The 16653-nt window shown below is 42.7% G+C and overlaps 1 protein-coding gene across 1 annotated transcript; it reads left to right on the top strand.

The window, feature by feature from the left end:
* The first annotated feature begins 7271 nt into the window (after window positions 1-7271).
* On the top strand, window positions 7272-16330 carry ERI1 (exoribonuclease 1). The gene is made up of 7 exons (XM_083174962.1): window positions 7272-7677; window positions 8626-8795; window positions 9885-10104; window positions 11421-11504; window positions 13176-13285; window positions 13667-13781; window positions 15850-16330. The coding sequence occupies exons 1-7, from the start codon at window positions 7585-7587 to the stop codon at window positions 16090-16092; spliced, it is 1035 nt and encodes a 344-aa protein (XP_083031088.1). The 5' UTR covers window positions 7272-7584; the 3' UTR covers window positions 16093-16330.
* The last annotated feature ends 323 nt before the right edge of the window (window positions 16331-16653 follow it).

Below are 16653 nucleotides of genomic sequence, written 5' to 3' on the forward strand. Positions count from 1 at the left end.
AGGAGAGACTCTGCCTCGCCTGCCTCAACCCAATGCATGCTACTGAAGGAAGCCTTTTAGCAGCAATGCAATCACAAATATTCACTATGGGCCTTATTCAGATCTGAGCTCAGTACAAATTTGTTTGAAAAATGGGCAAAACCATGTGCACTGCAGGTGGGGCAGATGTAACCTGTACAAAGATAGTTAATTTGGGTGGGGTGTGCTGAAACTGAAATCTAAATTGCAGTGTAAAAATAAGGCAGCCAGTATTTACTCTGCACAGAAACAAAATAACTCACACAAATCTAACTCTCTCTGCACATGTTACATCTGCCCCACCTGCAGTGCACATGGTTTTGGCCATTTTCCAAACAAATTTGTACTGAGCTCAGATCTGAATAAGGCCCTATGACCAGCTTGTGGGACATTTTATGCCTTTTTTGTTGCACAATAAATAGTAGAAGTACAAGTTGAAAAAACCTCAAATACAAGATCTATATATCAATGACATCTGTGGAAGTGGTAGCTAAGTATCGTAGCCACTACCCTGGTATATAATGCAGAGGATAACCACATTATACAGGGATGATGGGGGAGTGGCAAGGGTGATGTGACACAGCACGAATCACACCATTAGCCACCTGGACCGCCCACTTTACTCGCTGAGTAAACTACTAGCAGATCCTGGGTAGTAGGCAAGTATGGTCCACCCATACTACACAAACATATGTGTATACATACCCTCCAACATTTTTAGGGCAGAAATCGGTACACATACTGAAAGGGGCGTGGCCATGGGTAAAGGGGGCGTGGTCATGGATAAAGGGGGGGGGCAAGGCATGTTGGAGGGTATGCAGGTAACAGAGCCCTGAGGGGCATATGGCACCCTGCCCAGCACCTGATGCAGCTCATGTCACATGGTGGCTTGGTGGGCTGCTGGCATATTAAATCAGGATATTTAATATACTTATTTAAAAAATAAGTATATTAAATATGCTGATTTAATATGCCAGCAGCCCACCAAGCCACCAAGTGACATGAGCTGCAGCAGGTGCGACATGATGCTGAATACTAGAAGACACCGCTGGAGTGATTTAGTGAGCCACCTACTTGCTGCACTCTGGATGATCCGGACCGGGGCTGCGACCACTGCGTCCTCATGGAGAATCATCCCCCCCTCATGAGTGCACCGGGACTGGCCACCACATCCCTCTCTCCCTCACAGAGATTCGCTCCGAGTTCTCTCTGTCTGCACGTCCTTCCCCTGAGCCTGAGTGCGCCGCGGTGCTGGTGCGTGACGTCATGACGCCATGCAATGCCCGCAGGCCGCAATGCACTCATGGGAGTAGAGGGGGAGAGCCGGCGCACCACAGGGAAGCAAGCAGCAGGGCCCAGGAACTGACAGCAGCAGCCAATAGGAGGATTTTTTTACGGCGCACTGTAAGTTAAAAAAAATTAAATAATCGGTACAAACTGATTTTGCCGGTAGACTGTTAAAAAACGGTACTGTACCGGCAAAATCGGTACAGTTGGAGGGTATGTGTATAGTAATTGGATTCTAACAAAATGAACTTCAATATATATGTGATAGTATAAACTCCACAAAGCCATTGGCTGATCCAAATAATCTTCTCTGTAAAGCATTGTGTAATATGCTTGCCCCATATAAATAAAGGTTAATAATTACAGGGGATGCAAGATAAGTCCCATCATCAGTGCTGACACGTAGAGGTAAAAGTACTTGCACTGTCATAGAAAATAATCCTATAAGAATATTTACAAACAAAAACGAATGCTGGTCTGACGAAGGTATGTTTTTATTACACAATGTAGTTTGTATATAATCTTAGTTATTTGATTTCCTCACAACCAAATAGCTTTGTGGCCAACACCCTGTACAAATTACAGGTTAAATGAGTCGGGGCCTGGAGTGCTGCCATTTAATGTTTGCTGCTTGTTCCACATCAAACTAAAGACATGTACAGTATGTTATTAGGCTCCAGACCTACATACTCTGCTGTAGGCTGTAACTAATGCACTACTAATTGCCTATTTGCAAACTCTTCATACACATGTTTCCGTAAAGAGATGATCAAAAACACACACTTTTGGGATGACCCTTTAGTTACTATCTTCATACAACTGAAAGATGGCAACGTATAAGAAAAGATAATAATTGCACATTTGCATCTTTCTTTCTTCACATATATTGGAGCTGCACTCCTCTGTATGAAAAACATCCTAGTACACTTTGTACTATAAATAAGATTTATGAGCAGTGGTACAAGTAGTTTTCATTTTTTATTGGTGCTCCCTTTGTGGTGTGCATCAGAGAGATGTAACCAGATGTCATGGGACATAACTATGCATTACAGGGTGTCTACATGACACACCCTCATTTATCATCTCTGGGGACAAATCTAGTGCTCTGGGAGCTGCTGGGCTACCTCCAGTAACTCACTGCCTGGGGTATGGCTTGCTACCGCAAGCAGTGACTCAAGGGGGCGTCAGTAAGATTAGGGCCAGATTAACAATGGGGTGGATGGAGATGTAGGTCCATTGAAAATAGGCCCACAAGAGACTTACAGCTTTTACAAAAAAAATACTTTTTTCCAGCCACAGACTGCCAGCGGCAATCCTCTCTCCCATGCCCACCTCCTCCGGCTCCAGCATTGTCACCTGAACTCTGTTGCAGCACTGTGCAGTCAGTGTGGGGGCTGCCCCCTATTTATTATTTATTTATGTACAGTTTCTTATATAGCGCAGCAGATTCCGTTGCGCTTCTCAATTGTAGACAGTGATAAAACAAACTGAGTAACAACAGACAGAAATGGAGGTAGGAAGGCCCTGCTGCAAGATCCAGCTCCATGCCTCCACCAAAAAATATGCCCTCCCGGTCAGTCATAAATCATAACTATTGAAATTGTATATCTAGTTTTTTCACAAAATTATACAATTTTTCTATTTTTATGCACTTTGTGAGAGTGGGTCTGATAGTATAGGGAGTGTATATGCCCACATGGCACTGACCACACCCACACAGCTCCTCCCCTTCTCTTTATAGGCCTGTAAACCATTTTCAGCCCTAGGCCCATGTGATTTCTATAGAGTTGGAGCCAAATGACAAAGGGCTCGACTGCCAAATTAATTCAGGGACATTTCTTATTGACAAATTTATATTCAGTAATTTGTGTTAATATGTCATCCTTAGGTGTAATTTTGGGGTAAAGAACAAGATTTGCTTCTGTTTGTCAACATATTTTATGATTGGTAGCCAATACCACTGGTTTTTCGTATGACTTAAGGTGGCCATACATATGCAGATTTATCTTCAGATCTGTCTGGTTGGAACAAAAACATGGTTATGGATGAGAGCGAATGACAGTTGACCATTTGCTTGGAAATGCTGGAAAACTGACAAACTGTCACTCATCTATAACCATGTTTTTGTTCTAACCAGCCCGATCTGAAGATAAATCTTACTAGTGTATGGGCACCTTTAGAACAAAAATAATTTGAATTGGTCCTTGACCACCAACCCAAGAAACCCCTGCAAGTCTCTCAAAGCACCTCTGGGTGCAACGCAACGGCACACAGTTTGGGAACCACTATGAAAATAGGTTGTATATAGTATACTTATCAGAACATCAGAGCCAAGAACAAGCTCAGTGCCTGTAATGGCAGACTGCCAGCAGCTAGTGATGTACCAATTATTCCTCAACTATCAGAGCCAGGAATAAGCTTTCTACATGCAATTAGTAAATGCTCAGAGCACCGTACTGGCACATTGCCTTTATCCAAGTACTTCTACCCTCTAGGGTCATGATACAAGCTACTTTATTCACAGTAAAATACAGTGATATCATATGAAAACAGTAGCCCTGCCCAAATGGGTTATAGCATAGGGCAGGGCTGGGCAACACCGGCCCTCCAGATGTTGATGAACTACACATCCCAGCATGCCTTGCATCAGTTTCAGCATGGCCACATAGCAAAACTAATGCAAAGCATCCTGGGATGTGTAGTTCATTAACATCTGGAGGGCCGGTGTTGCCCAGCCCTGGCATAGGGGGTCGACAAAATCTAGGTGGAAAGTCACTAGGTGGACCACTAACGGTCTATAGTGATTAGGTTGACACCTAAAAATGGTCGACATACCATAGGTAAACATTGACAGGATGGGAAAAGCTTAAGGTCGACATGGACAGGGTCAACACTGAAAAGGTCAACACACTTTTTTTTTTTTTTGGTGGGATGGGAAAATTCCTAATTTGTGATAGGAACTGAGAATTTGGCAGCAGATAAGAACCATTTGGCCCATCTAGTCTGCCCCTTTATTTAACCATATTGTTACCTCAAACCATACTAGATCCTTATTTCTTTGTTAGGATATCCTTATGTCAACTGTCAGCCTCTACCACCTCTGTTGGGAGGCTATTCCAGGACTGGACACAGTATTCTAGATGAGGCCATAAAAATGACCTATGCAATGGTATTATTACTTATTTCTACTGCTGATTCCTCTCCCTATGCAAACCAAGCACCTGACTTGCCTTCCTCATTGAAGTAATGGTGAACTATATCATTTACTGATATTGTTCAGTGTCTATGCTCTATATCCTTTGCCAGTGAGTTCAGAGAAAACACTGAAAATATTGAACATCATTCATACCATCTAGTGTGTATGGGCCTTACTATACTAACAACCTACTGCTAAAACTGACAGTCCAGATGTGGCTGGTGCAACTTTCATCCCTGGGCAAGGGAGGTGATTGGGCTTGATGGTTGGGTAGAAAAAAGCATGGCCTGTTAGCGAAGTGGGCCGCAGGATAATGATTTTCATTACATCTGAAAACCTGCCCGTCTGGTCCCTCTCCTGGCACAGTCACAGGAACCAGCAGCAAATGTAGGCTGGTAAAGTAGTACTGGAGTAGGAGAGTGGCTGGGCAGGGCCCAGGGAGTGGGTAAAAAGATGGTGGCTCCTCAACAGCAGGGCAGCATTTCATGCGGGAAGATGGTGGCCATAGCCATACCCTGTGCTCTCCCCTCTTGGCTCACAGCTCACCTGAAGGAGAAGGACTGTACCTGAGGAAGCAGCCACTGGGAAGATGTCCAACACCCTGAAGGCCTGCTTCTCAGTGCTCCGGGTGCAGGTTGCACATCTCTGGAGTTCGGCAATGTGCAGATACAGGAATATGGCAGGGAGACCATGATGCTGCGGCTGACGGACATGAAGCAGCACCATGGTGACAGTGGCAGAAAAATGTAGGGTGACTGTGAATTGTGGAGCTGGGGATGGGAGCTCTGTGACATGCGACACTACTTGGTGCCACAACGGATGTCAAATATGCATTTTTGAGGAGGCATATACCTCAAGGGACTGTTTATGAACTCTATGGAGACACAATTTTCCCCCTGAAAGATATTCATGCAAGCCAAGCCGCTAGCAAACACTAATATATATATTGTTTTGTTTTAAAATGCAAAATAATTTGATGAATTTGTGCTATATAAGAAACAGTTAATAACAGTTAATAGACTGTCCAACACGGAGACAGCAGTGTCCCGGGGTGGAGTAGGCAATAGTGAGACCACCTGTCACTGCGCGAAGTATCTATTCACAGAAGCGGGGGAGCTGAGGGCATTTCAGCAGCTCACATAATAGTGCTAGGCGGGTATGGATCATTAGGTCACCAGCATTATGGTCGACAAGCATTAGGTCGACATACATTTAGGTCGACATGAGTTAAGGTTGACATGCAGGAAGGTCGACATGACTTTAGGTCAACTGGGTCATTAGGTCGACATGGGTAAGGAGGAAAGGGTCATTAAGTTGACATGGGTAAGATTGATATGTTTTTTTTTTTTTAACCGGAATGTCAACACAGTCAACATAAACACTAAATCGTAGCACCACGTTGCTCGGCAACCTATTTTATTCTCCCACCACGTCCAAGTAGATGGTAGGGCATGAAATACCACCTGTCGGCACATGTCTTGTCCACGTCCCCTCGCATGGCTCACTATGCTTTGGTTCCTCGCTATGCGCGACACAGTATTTTATTCTCCCACCACTCCCTTGTGGATGGTAGGGCATGAAATATTGCCTGTCAGCACATTTTGCCTCAGAAAACAGGAAAAAAAAACACGTCGACCTAGTGACCCTGCCAACCTTACCCATGTCGACTTTAAGTCATGATAACCTTCCTACATGTCGACCTAAATGCATGTCGACCATCACGCTGGTGACCCAATGACCGTATCCCTGCTAGGCATGCCCCTACACCTTCCCAATGACAAAAAAGAAATGCACATCTTATAATCGCTGCATCTTATAAAAGCATACTTGTCTACCCTCCTGGAATGTCCGGGAGGCTCCCGCAAATCGGGTCCCCCTCCCGGTCCCCTGAAAGGGTGTGCAAGCATCCCGCATGAACTGAGATTCCACCACATCTTCCTATCCTGCTAGTAAAATCCTGTAATTCGCAGGTGAATGCATAGGGGGAGGGGCTAAAATGCCAATCATCGTCATTTTAGCCCGTCCCTTCAACATTCACAAGCGAATTTCGGAATTTATTTGCAATGGGGTGGGATTTGATGATGTAGCGCTCTGTCCCCACCCCCCTAATGGCAGCTTCTTATTCAGAACATTCAGTTTTACAAGGGTTAACGAGTCTTGGGCAACAAATTTGACACCTGAAATCAACAAACAGTACACTTGCATATGACCAACACATATCTTGCACTGCCCAACACTGGTTAGGACATGAAATTATGCTGGCAATGACAAAGTGGACTGGACCCCTTTCAAACCTTAATTTACTATTTTGAATAAGTATCTGCGGTTTGCAAGGGTTAACTAGTCTTGGGCAACACGTTTTCGTTAAACCTTGCAACACAATCTTCTGAACAAGAAGCTGCAGTTCGAAGCTGCAGCTGAAGTGAATACGAAGCTGGAACTCGAAAAATGAGTGAATAAAAAGCTGGCCGACTTTTATTAAGAATCTAATTTCAGTCTCGTTGCTGCCATGCTGTTACTATAGTATGACCCGTCCTCTCCTAAGCAGCCTTAAGCAGGGACTGAGAGCAGCCAGGGATGAGTGTGACGCTAGTAGTACTGCCCAGCCAGCATGCATGCTTATTGTCAACAAACAGCAGTGTTGCAGAGATCCCTTTTCTAAGTGACGTCATCGTTAGCCCGGCGGTTACCCTAACAACAGCGTGAGCGCATTCAGGCAAGCACTTCCCGAGTCAAAGATGGCGATTTGGGGAACACGTCAGCGTAGTAAGGCGCCTTCCTGTTTCATGTAGCGGGAAGTGCGTCACTTCTGCCAGAGCGGGATACACAAGACGGCTGTACTGCTCTGTAATGTACTGTGCTCTTAGCGGGCCATTCATTGTACGCTGCAGCTCTGCCTGAGGCAGTGTGTGTACAGTCATTAACACTTCCCAAAAGGTAACTCCTGCTAAGCTGTGACATACAGGCCACCAGTTCCTCATGTGTGCCAGCCGGGCATAGGCTCCTCACCTGCTGGCTAGCGATGCCAAGAGGGCTGTAGAGTGTCTGACACCTGCACATTACATCCAAGTCTTCTCTCCACCATGGAGGAACAGAAGGAGAACAGACCCCTGCATCCTGCAGTCATGGAGGACGATCTGTGCAGTATGGTGAACAATGCAGATCTCCTTGGAGGGGTATATCAGTGTTTTACTAATCTTTTTTGTTGTTATTATTAATATTTTGTTGATCTGATGTTTGTTTTTAATATCAATATACATTTAATAATGTTTATATTGTGCCACCATTGTATGCACTGTACAGAGTCATTCAGTGATTACACCTTTGAATTCTGTCATTCTCAAGTGTACACTACTAGATGTCATTCTCAGGGGCCTCCCTATTTAGTAATAATAGCGGGACAGCTGCAATTTTTAATATTTTGCTTAGTAGTTTCAATGAAAATATCCCTGCTGCGTTTAGACATGTTCTTATATATCTTGCGTCCGTACACGCACAGCAGGAGCTGTATGGTGCTAGTGTGCAGGGCTGCTCTACTGGCTCTGTGTGTCTTTTTGCCAAAAATGCATTCGCGACTAGTACTTACCAGGAGATTGTGCTGCTAAATTTGATATGCCATTCCTTTATATCTGCGTATGACTGGGTGTTTATATGAAGCTCAACAGAACATAGAATGGCTAAAAAGCCATGGCTGCTGCTGCATAGCACTACGTCTGCAGACATAGACAAATGTCATTTTTTCAATGAATCCATGCAGTCCCTTGATGCCTCCTGTCCCGTTATTTTGCATCAAAAGATGCATTTGAAGCAATAAAGTGCAAAAATTATACCTGACTTTACCAGTGCCTTAAAAGATCCCCCCCCCCCCCTTTGTATTAGAAATTCCGTATAATGTGACAACAAGGCATCCAAATCTATCCAGGGTGTGCAGTTTAGGGCCCCTCCCCCTATATCCAAATCTTGTTGTAAACACTTTCTTCTGTTTTTTTATATTCTGTTGGTCTAGTCCTGAGCACAGCCATGCAGTATATACAGTAACATGTTTTCTGGCTATTCTTTGTATGCACCTCATAACAACTACCTGCAATAAGAATGCTAACTACTGTATGCTGTCTGCCAAACAGAGAAGCAGACTCGAAGAGCAAGAAGACAAAGCGATGCTTACAGCTAAGTCTTGTGCCAGTGACTTCAGTGATCCGGTCTACAAAGAAATTGCCGTTGCAAATGGTCGTGTAAACAGAATGACCAAAGATGAGTTGAAATCAAAACTTGCAGAATTAAAGCTTGATACTAGGTACGTCCTTTGTTGTGCATAAATATAAAAATGTCACTACAGTAGTTCCAGGATAAATGTCATTTTGTTCAAGCATTGCTTCACTTGATGACTGATCAATGCACATTTAAATTTTTGTAAGAGTTAAATATTTAATTGCTGAGGTTCTCCTTGCAAATCTGTGAACTTGTCTCTGGTGCACCATATTATGTTCCATGTGCTTCCCCATAAATGTAGGCTTGCAATTTACCACAATTGTGTCTGTGCTGATGATCAAGTAATGCATTTGGAAGGCTACCGGATTTTATGAAGGGGAGCTACAAAGCCGCATTGTAAGAATAGTAGGTTTTTGCTGTTATTGAGTAAAAAATATGGATTAGACCTCATAACAAGATCCCATCATAGGGATCCCGTCATTTTGGTTGCCATGCTTCTGGCCTGGTCAGGGCAGTAGAGAGCCTAGCCAGCCCAGGTACTTTTCAAGGAGTACCTGGGCCATGCCCTCTGCTGGACATTTATTCAAATGGGCATCAATCGGAGCAATTGAATTGTTGCTATGATGACATTCCTCTTCGCATATAATTTCCCTGACCGCTCCAGGTTTAGCTGCGCACAGTGGCTGCACCTGAGGTCTCGATTGGGTATCGTAAAGGCCATATATCACTGCGTAAGAGAATATATATTACATTTAAAATATTTATTGACACATAATTATGTCAATGTATCAACTGTAAATTCATATATATGACACTCAACACACATAATACATAGAATATAAAAAATAATAAAATGAATCCTAATTAGGGTCAACCCTTAGGTATAACTAAAAAGAGTAAAAATAAATTGGCTGGCAGAATTCCTCAATAGGAGTAGACACTGTCATTCTTAGTTGGGTAAGTGTGTTAGTCACGTTTCGCCTTCCTACATCATTTATAGAGTGAAACTTCTAGAGCCGTACGGTGACTTTTTTTTTTTTTCGATTGGTTCCAATATTCACAGCTGGCTCTTGTATTGGTAAATTCTATGTGTGACCAGACATGAATAATGGAAAAAACATAATAATATGTTCATGTACAATGAATAACCCAAGAAATATGTTTTTTATCACAGAGGTGTAAAGGATGTTCTCAGGAAGCGTCTAAAGAATTACTACAAGAAGCAGAAACTTACCTGTATATTGACAAAAGACTCCAGTGACACAAATGCATACTATGACTACATCTGTATTATTGACTTTGAGGCCACCTGTGAGGAGGGCAATGACGCAGAATACATCCATGAGATCATTGAGTTCCCCATTGTCTTGCTCAACACAAGGACTTTAGAAATTGTGAGTTTGTACGTTGGCTTCTTGTAGATTGAATACCAGACAACATGGGTCATTTATGTTTTTTTTGTACTTCGCTTGCAATCTGTAATGATGTTGAACCTTCTTATGCTGTATTTAATGAATGACGAGGTGGAAGAGGCGCACTCGGGGCTAATTCAGGATAGCTTGTTTCAATCCGAATTCGCTCCAGCCCAGATGGCACGGGCCATTTGATGCGGGGAGGGGGGCTGGTAGGGGATCACCCAGCATTTTTCTGTCTGTCCCCATGAAACCGCTGGCCGTTCCCCTGGGAGCGCAGGTGGGGTGGTTGGCTGACTTATTTCCGAAGGGGAGAGAAATCATTTGATGGTCGGCACATGCGAGGGGATGTGTTCGCTTACATCCACTAACATGGTACAGAGGGGGGGAGGGGGTTATGGGCACGCTAAGCAGGAAATGATCGACGCTTAGAGAGTCTTGCTGAATCAGGCCCTCAGGTTGTTTTGCGTACACACCTGAAGAGTGACAGACAGATTTTCCTTTTTCCTGCTAGACTGTGAGATCTCACAAGCTGTTCAGTCCTTTCCCTGTGTGTCATGTGTGCGCCTTATTATTAATTACATGTTTTGATTTTCCACTATCCATTGCTGCAGAGCTGTGTGCTTCATTAAAAAAAATAAAAATATTTGTGTCTTCTATAAACGGGATTCTGGAGATGTCACCTGTTGTGGGTTTGTCAATGAAGTACCATGCAGCATTGGTGTACAAGACTTAATTTTAATTTAAATAGGTAAGATTTGAATTCAACAAAAGAAAAATCCACAAATAACTCTTTAGTATTGTATATAGAAATGTTAACAATAACTCTTTAAGACTTGCATATATCACGTAGTATGTAAAGCAGGTGTAATGGTTAGCATTACTGCCTCATAGCATGGAGGTCATGGGTTTAATTCCCACCATGGCCCTAACTGTGCAGCGTTTGTATATTCTCCCCGTGTTTGTGTGGGTTTCCTCCGGGTACTCCGGTTTCCTCCAGGAAACCAAAAATATACTGGTAGGTTAATTGTCTCCCAACAAAATTACCCTAGAGAGTGTGTGTGTGTGTGTGTGTGCGTGTGTATGTGGTAGGGAATATAGATTGTAAGCCCCACTGGGGCAGGAACTGAAGTGAATGCTCAAATATTCTCTGTGCGCTGTGGAATATGTGTGCGCTAATAATAATATGCAACCAAACAATACCCCAGGCTGCAGCATCATGTAATATTGTTAATCTATTCCGTGATCTAATTTACCCCAATTATGTTCATGGCATGATTGTCATTTTTGCTCTTTAGGAAGACATTTTCCAACGTTATGTGAGGCCAGAAATCAAGACACAGCTTTCTGAATTCTGCATTCATCTTACTGGAATAACCCAGGTAAATGTCTGAAATGTCCTGCATTCTATTTGGTGTTCAGCCTACATTATCACATTTATTATGTGGTTCACTTACATATTCTCAAGAGAATGTACTGTAGCCCCTGGTAAAGTTTCCAGAACTATTCCGTTGCTTGCACTGTAAACCTGTGACTAGTGTATGTCTTTTTGCACCCACCTGAGAGTGCTAGCAGAAATCAATGGTAACTAGTGCGGTACTTGTGAGTTATCTGGGCGTCCGATTTCTAAATCGGGTCGGATCGGGCGCATCACATCGCATCGCATGCGACCATCAGATGCGATGCCCCGATTTTTCCATAGGAATCAATGTTAAAATGGACGGAGTCCATTTTAACATGGAATTCAATGGGAAAAAGGGGTCCTTTTCATACCCCTACTATCCAAGTGGGCATGGAGTTGGATATAAACCTGTGGCGAGCGTAGCGAGCCGACACAGAATACCGTCCCCTCGCGGGGCTCGCTTTGCTCGCCACGCTTCGGGCTCGGTGGCTCGCTACAGGTTTATATCCAACTCCATGCCCACTTGGATAGTAGGGGTATGAAAAGGACCCCTTTTTCCCATTGAATTCCATGATAAAATGGACTCCGTCCATTTTAACATTGATTCCTATGGAAAAATCGGGTCATCGCATCCGATGGTCGCATGCGATGCGATGCGATATCGCATCGCATCTGATTGTATGCCTTAACTTAAGGCATACAATCAAAAAATCGGGCGCCCAGATAACTCATAAGTACCACTAGTGCTTGTGGGCTAGTTGTGATGTGGCCATAGGTGGGATCAATTGGAGGGTGATAAAGTACCAACCAGACGGCTTGTGTTATTTTTCAAACACAGCCTGTAACATGGTAGTTAGGGGCTGATTGGTTGGCACTTTTTCTCTTTACACTATCACTCTCCGAGTGTTGATGCATATGTCCCAATGTACGGTAGCGGCATCGCACCTGGGACATACAGGGGCAAATGTATTAAGCAGTGATAACAGAGGAGCCAATTAGCTCCTAACTGTCCCTTTCTAAACCCAACCCACAACTTAACAGGCAAGAATTGATTGGCTGGTGATACCAGGTACTTTATCACTTATACTCTGTTATCACTGCTTCATACATCTGCCACACAGTTTACTATGACCTAAATCATGGCAATAATCTCCGTAAGGTGCATCTCCTGGGATAAATGCCAGACTTGATGCAGTCATTGGAATATCTTTGGGCACTGAACCCATGAGTTACATTCCTGCAAAGAGAATTGAACTCCCCCTTTGAAATTATGCATAGGTGTCGTCCTGCAAGTTGATCTGTATGCAGCAAAGATTTAGCAATAATGAATACATAACTTACACTGATTGCTTTTGACTTTGGTAACTAACTATCAGGGTATCTTGTACTCTTATAGTAGTGTGCGGGTGTACTGTGCCTGAACACATAGAACCAATGCATCCTGCCTTATTTGTAGGATAGACTTAATGTGGGCACTTCCATTGCAACAATGACATTGTTTAGAAGTCAGAATAAAGTGCTCCGTAATGGACATTTAATGGTTTATTCATTAATAGTATAACACTGTAAACTTCTGTCACTGCCACTTCTCCTAACGCTCATTGTAACATACCTAACACTTTGAGTAACTGATGTGGCTTTCTTTCTGCAGGATGTTGTAGACCAAGCAGACACATTCCCTATAGTTCTCCAAAGTGTTGTGAATTGGATGAGAGAGAAGGAGTTGGGCACAAAGTACAAATATGCTATCCTGACTGACGGGTAAGATGCTCTTTGTAAAGGATAATTTTGGCATTTATTATCATTTCTCTGAATGCAAGAACATTTTAATTAAACATGCAGTTCTAATGATGAACACATGAGGGAGCATAGTTCATTATGCAGTGTATGTTAGGATATCCTGATTAAATAGTAAAATCTTGCCTCTTCCCCATCTTGAAACTAGCCTTTCTTTCTATTTTTCTACATGCAACAGTTCTTTATGATGAAATGTTTATAAAATAGTAATTTCTGTATGGAAATGTCTTCTCTTTTAATAAATCCTTCTGGTTAGAAACTTTGGGATTTTCTACCTTATAAATGTGTATGATTGACAGGTGCTGGTGCATTGAACTAAGATGTGACCGGTTTTATTTGTTGCAGGTCATGGGATATGAGTAAGTTTTTAAACATGCAGTGTCACGTTAGTCGTATTAAATACCCTCGCTTCGCAAAGAAATGGATCAACATTCGCAAGAGTTATGGAAACTTTTACAAGGTTGGTACAGTGTAGTGTTTGCCACTGTGTATATATATATATATATATATATATATATATATATATATATATATATATATATATTATTGTACGCACACATAACATTAAAACCACCTGCCTAATACTATGCTGGTCCCTCTCATGCCTCTGATCTTTCAAGGCATGGATTCCACAAGACCTCTGAAGGTACGAAGTAGGGCCTAAAATGCTTGCACTTTAGTTTCCTCACTTTTTGCATGCACTTCTCCCAAGGTCACTTATTGTAGAAAAGATGCACAACCTGGCCCTGAGTCCTGCGACTTGGCATTTTTAATGGAATATCCCATTTCTGGAGTGTACGCACTCGTGCGATGTATGATCGTTCCATAATGCAAAATCACACCTATTTGTATAATTCCCATGACACCTTTTTACCGTAGCCAACCTTAACTGTGTCTGAAATTTGTGCCAGAGTCTTTCACTCCCAACGCACATCGCTTGGGCACCCATGTCCCGGTAACTGGTTCACCAGTTGTCCTATCTTGGGCCACATTTGGTGGGTATTGACCACTGCATACCAGGATCACCCTCTACAAGACCTGCAGTTTGGCCCTAAAAGATGTTCAGTTGGTATCGTTTGCCAAATTTGTCTTACTTCCAATACGAACTTCACGAACTACCATTGTAACAAGATCATTATCGTTATACACTTCACCTGTCAGCGGTTTTAATGTAAAGACACACCCGGCATGCATATGCTGCTGGAAATCCATATTTTCATTGTGCTGTGCTACTTCTATGTAATTGTTGCCATTTACTCTGGATTTTCTTATCTTTGATGTACTGTACAACTTGCAGACCAAGACTTGTCTGTTGGGGTCACCAAGGGGTTTATTCTAGTTCATTCTTTCTGACAAAATCCTTCTTAGATGGACAAAACCATGTGCACTGCAGGGGGGCAGATGTAACATGTGCAGATAGAATTAGATTTGGGTGAGTTATTTTGTTTCTGTGCAGGGAAAATACTGACTGCTTTATTTTACACTGCAATATAGATCTCACTTTGAAGAAAAACCCACCCAAATCTAATTCTCTCTGCCCATGTTACATCTGCCCCACCTGCAGTGCACATGGTTTTGCCCATCTAAGAAGGATTTTGTCAGAAAGAATGAACCAAAATAAGGCCCCAAGTCTGGATTTAGGATCATCTGATTGTCCGATATTGTTTGTGCAGCCAGTCATTTAGAGGCCACAAACAATGACGCAGTTATCTTCATATTGCTGCTTATGTGTCCAGAATTTCCAATATCTGAATGCTTCACTTAGGGCAGGCCTGGTCAATCTGTGGCTCTCCAGCAGTTATAAAGCTACACATACCAGCATGAACTGCCACAGTTCTGCTACTAGGGCAGGAATGGGGAACCTTTGGCCCTCCAGCTGTTGTTGAACTACACATCCCAGCATGCTCTGCTACAGTTTTGCTATATGGCCATACTAAATCTGTTGCAAGACATGCTGGGATGTGAATTTCAAAAACAGCTGGAGGGCCGAAGGTTCCCCATTCCTGTATTAGGGAATGGTAAAACTGTAGCAGGCCATGCTGGAATGTGTAGTTTCACAACAGCTGGAGGGCCGAAGGTTCCCCATTCCTGTATTAGGGAATGGTAAAACTGTAGCAGGCCATGCTGGAATGTGTAGTTTCACAACAGCTGGAGGGCCGAAGGTCGGCCAGGCCTGACTTTAGGGCCTCATTGGCAGCCAATTTAACAGTGATCACATTGACATTGTGTTATTAGCTCCTGAATGTATCACTGTTTCCCTGCAGGGACAGGGGCTATGAAAAGGAGCCCAGTCTGTGTGATGTTCTCCAGAGTGTAGGGACCAAATCAGCAGTCTCTCCTCCTCTTTCAGGACTCATGCATATGCGCAGTCTACTGGCCATGCTTGCACAGCAGCCATTGCCAAGGACAGAGTTGTTGCTCATTATTAGGGCTATGCTTAAATAAGGAAAGAAACAAACAAAACCCCTGTATGTTGACATTCGGGTGTATTCCAACTCTAAATCTGACAGTTTTTTTCAAATGCTCAGGTACCAAGAAATCAGACAAAACTGGTAATGATGCTAGAAAAGCTGGGAATGCGCTATGATGGCCGCCTCCACTGTGGTCTCGATGATTCAAAGAATATTGCCCGGATTGCTATCCGCATGCTGCAAGATGGCTGCGAGCTGAGAGTGAATGAGAGAATGCACACAGGGCAGCTCATGACTGTACCCACCTGCCTGCCATTTGAAGGAGCTGCCAGTCCCCAAAATCCACAGTTCAAAAATTAACTTTTTTATTTTTTTGTATATTTATGTTTGTGTTTTTCGTTTGCTGTTTGAGCTTTTTAATAGCACTTTAAAATGTATTTTTTTTTTTTTTTTTATGTACGTAAGTATTTAAAGAGCATTGTACATTTGCATATCTTGTATACTGTGGAAAGGTGATATGAAATTTTATGAATAATCATAGATTTAGATTGATTTCAACAATAAAATTAACAAAAACACTGCTCATAATTTAGCTTTATACTGAATTGTACAGGCTCTTTTTTTTTTAATTAAGTTTTTATTTTCTTATGCAAAATACAAACATAACACTTAAATACAATACATCACATATACATAAAACAACGCTTACATCCCCATGGCCGGTCACTCCCCCAACTATACAGGAAATCTCTACACCTATATGCTATAAACACTAGGCTGTGAACGGCACTAAATCAAGCAATCCTATCTGCTGTAGCCATAAACACAAGCAGGAAGAGAACCAATCATCAGTCAATATAAAATTATTACTCATGAATTATCGTGATTAAACTTGTACCCCTTATACTCCTATACTTAAGA

The sequence above is a fragment of the Crinia signifera genome, chromosome 1 (genome assembly GCF_055691185.1).
Source record: "Crinia signifera chromosome 1, ASM5569118v1, whole genome shotgun sequence".
Classification (NCBI taxonomy): domain Eukaryota; kingdom Metazoa; phylum Chordata; class Amphibia; order Anura; family Myobatrachidae; genus Crinia; species Crinia signifera.

Coding starts and splice junctions, on each gene's coding strand:
- ERI1 (XM_083174962.1), top strand. CDS start 7,585: ATGGAGGAACAGAAGGAGAACAGACCCCTGCATCCTGCAGTCATGGAG. Junction 10,105..11,420: donor ACACAAGGACTTTAGAAATT/GTGAGTTTGTAC, acceptor TTTGCTCTTTAG/GAAGACATTTTCCAACGTTA. Junction 13,286..13,666: donor TATGCTATCCTGACTGACGG/GTAAGATGCTCT, acceptor TATTTGTTGCAG/GTCATGGGATATGAGTAAGT.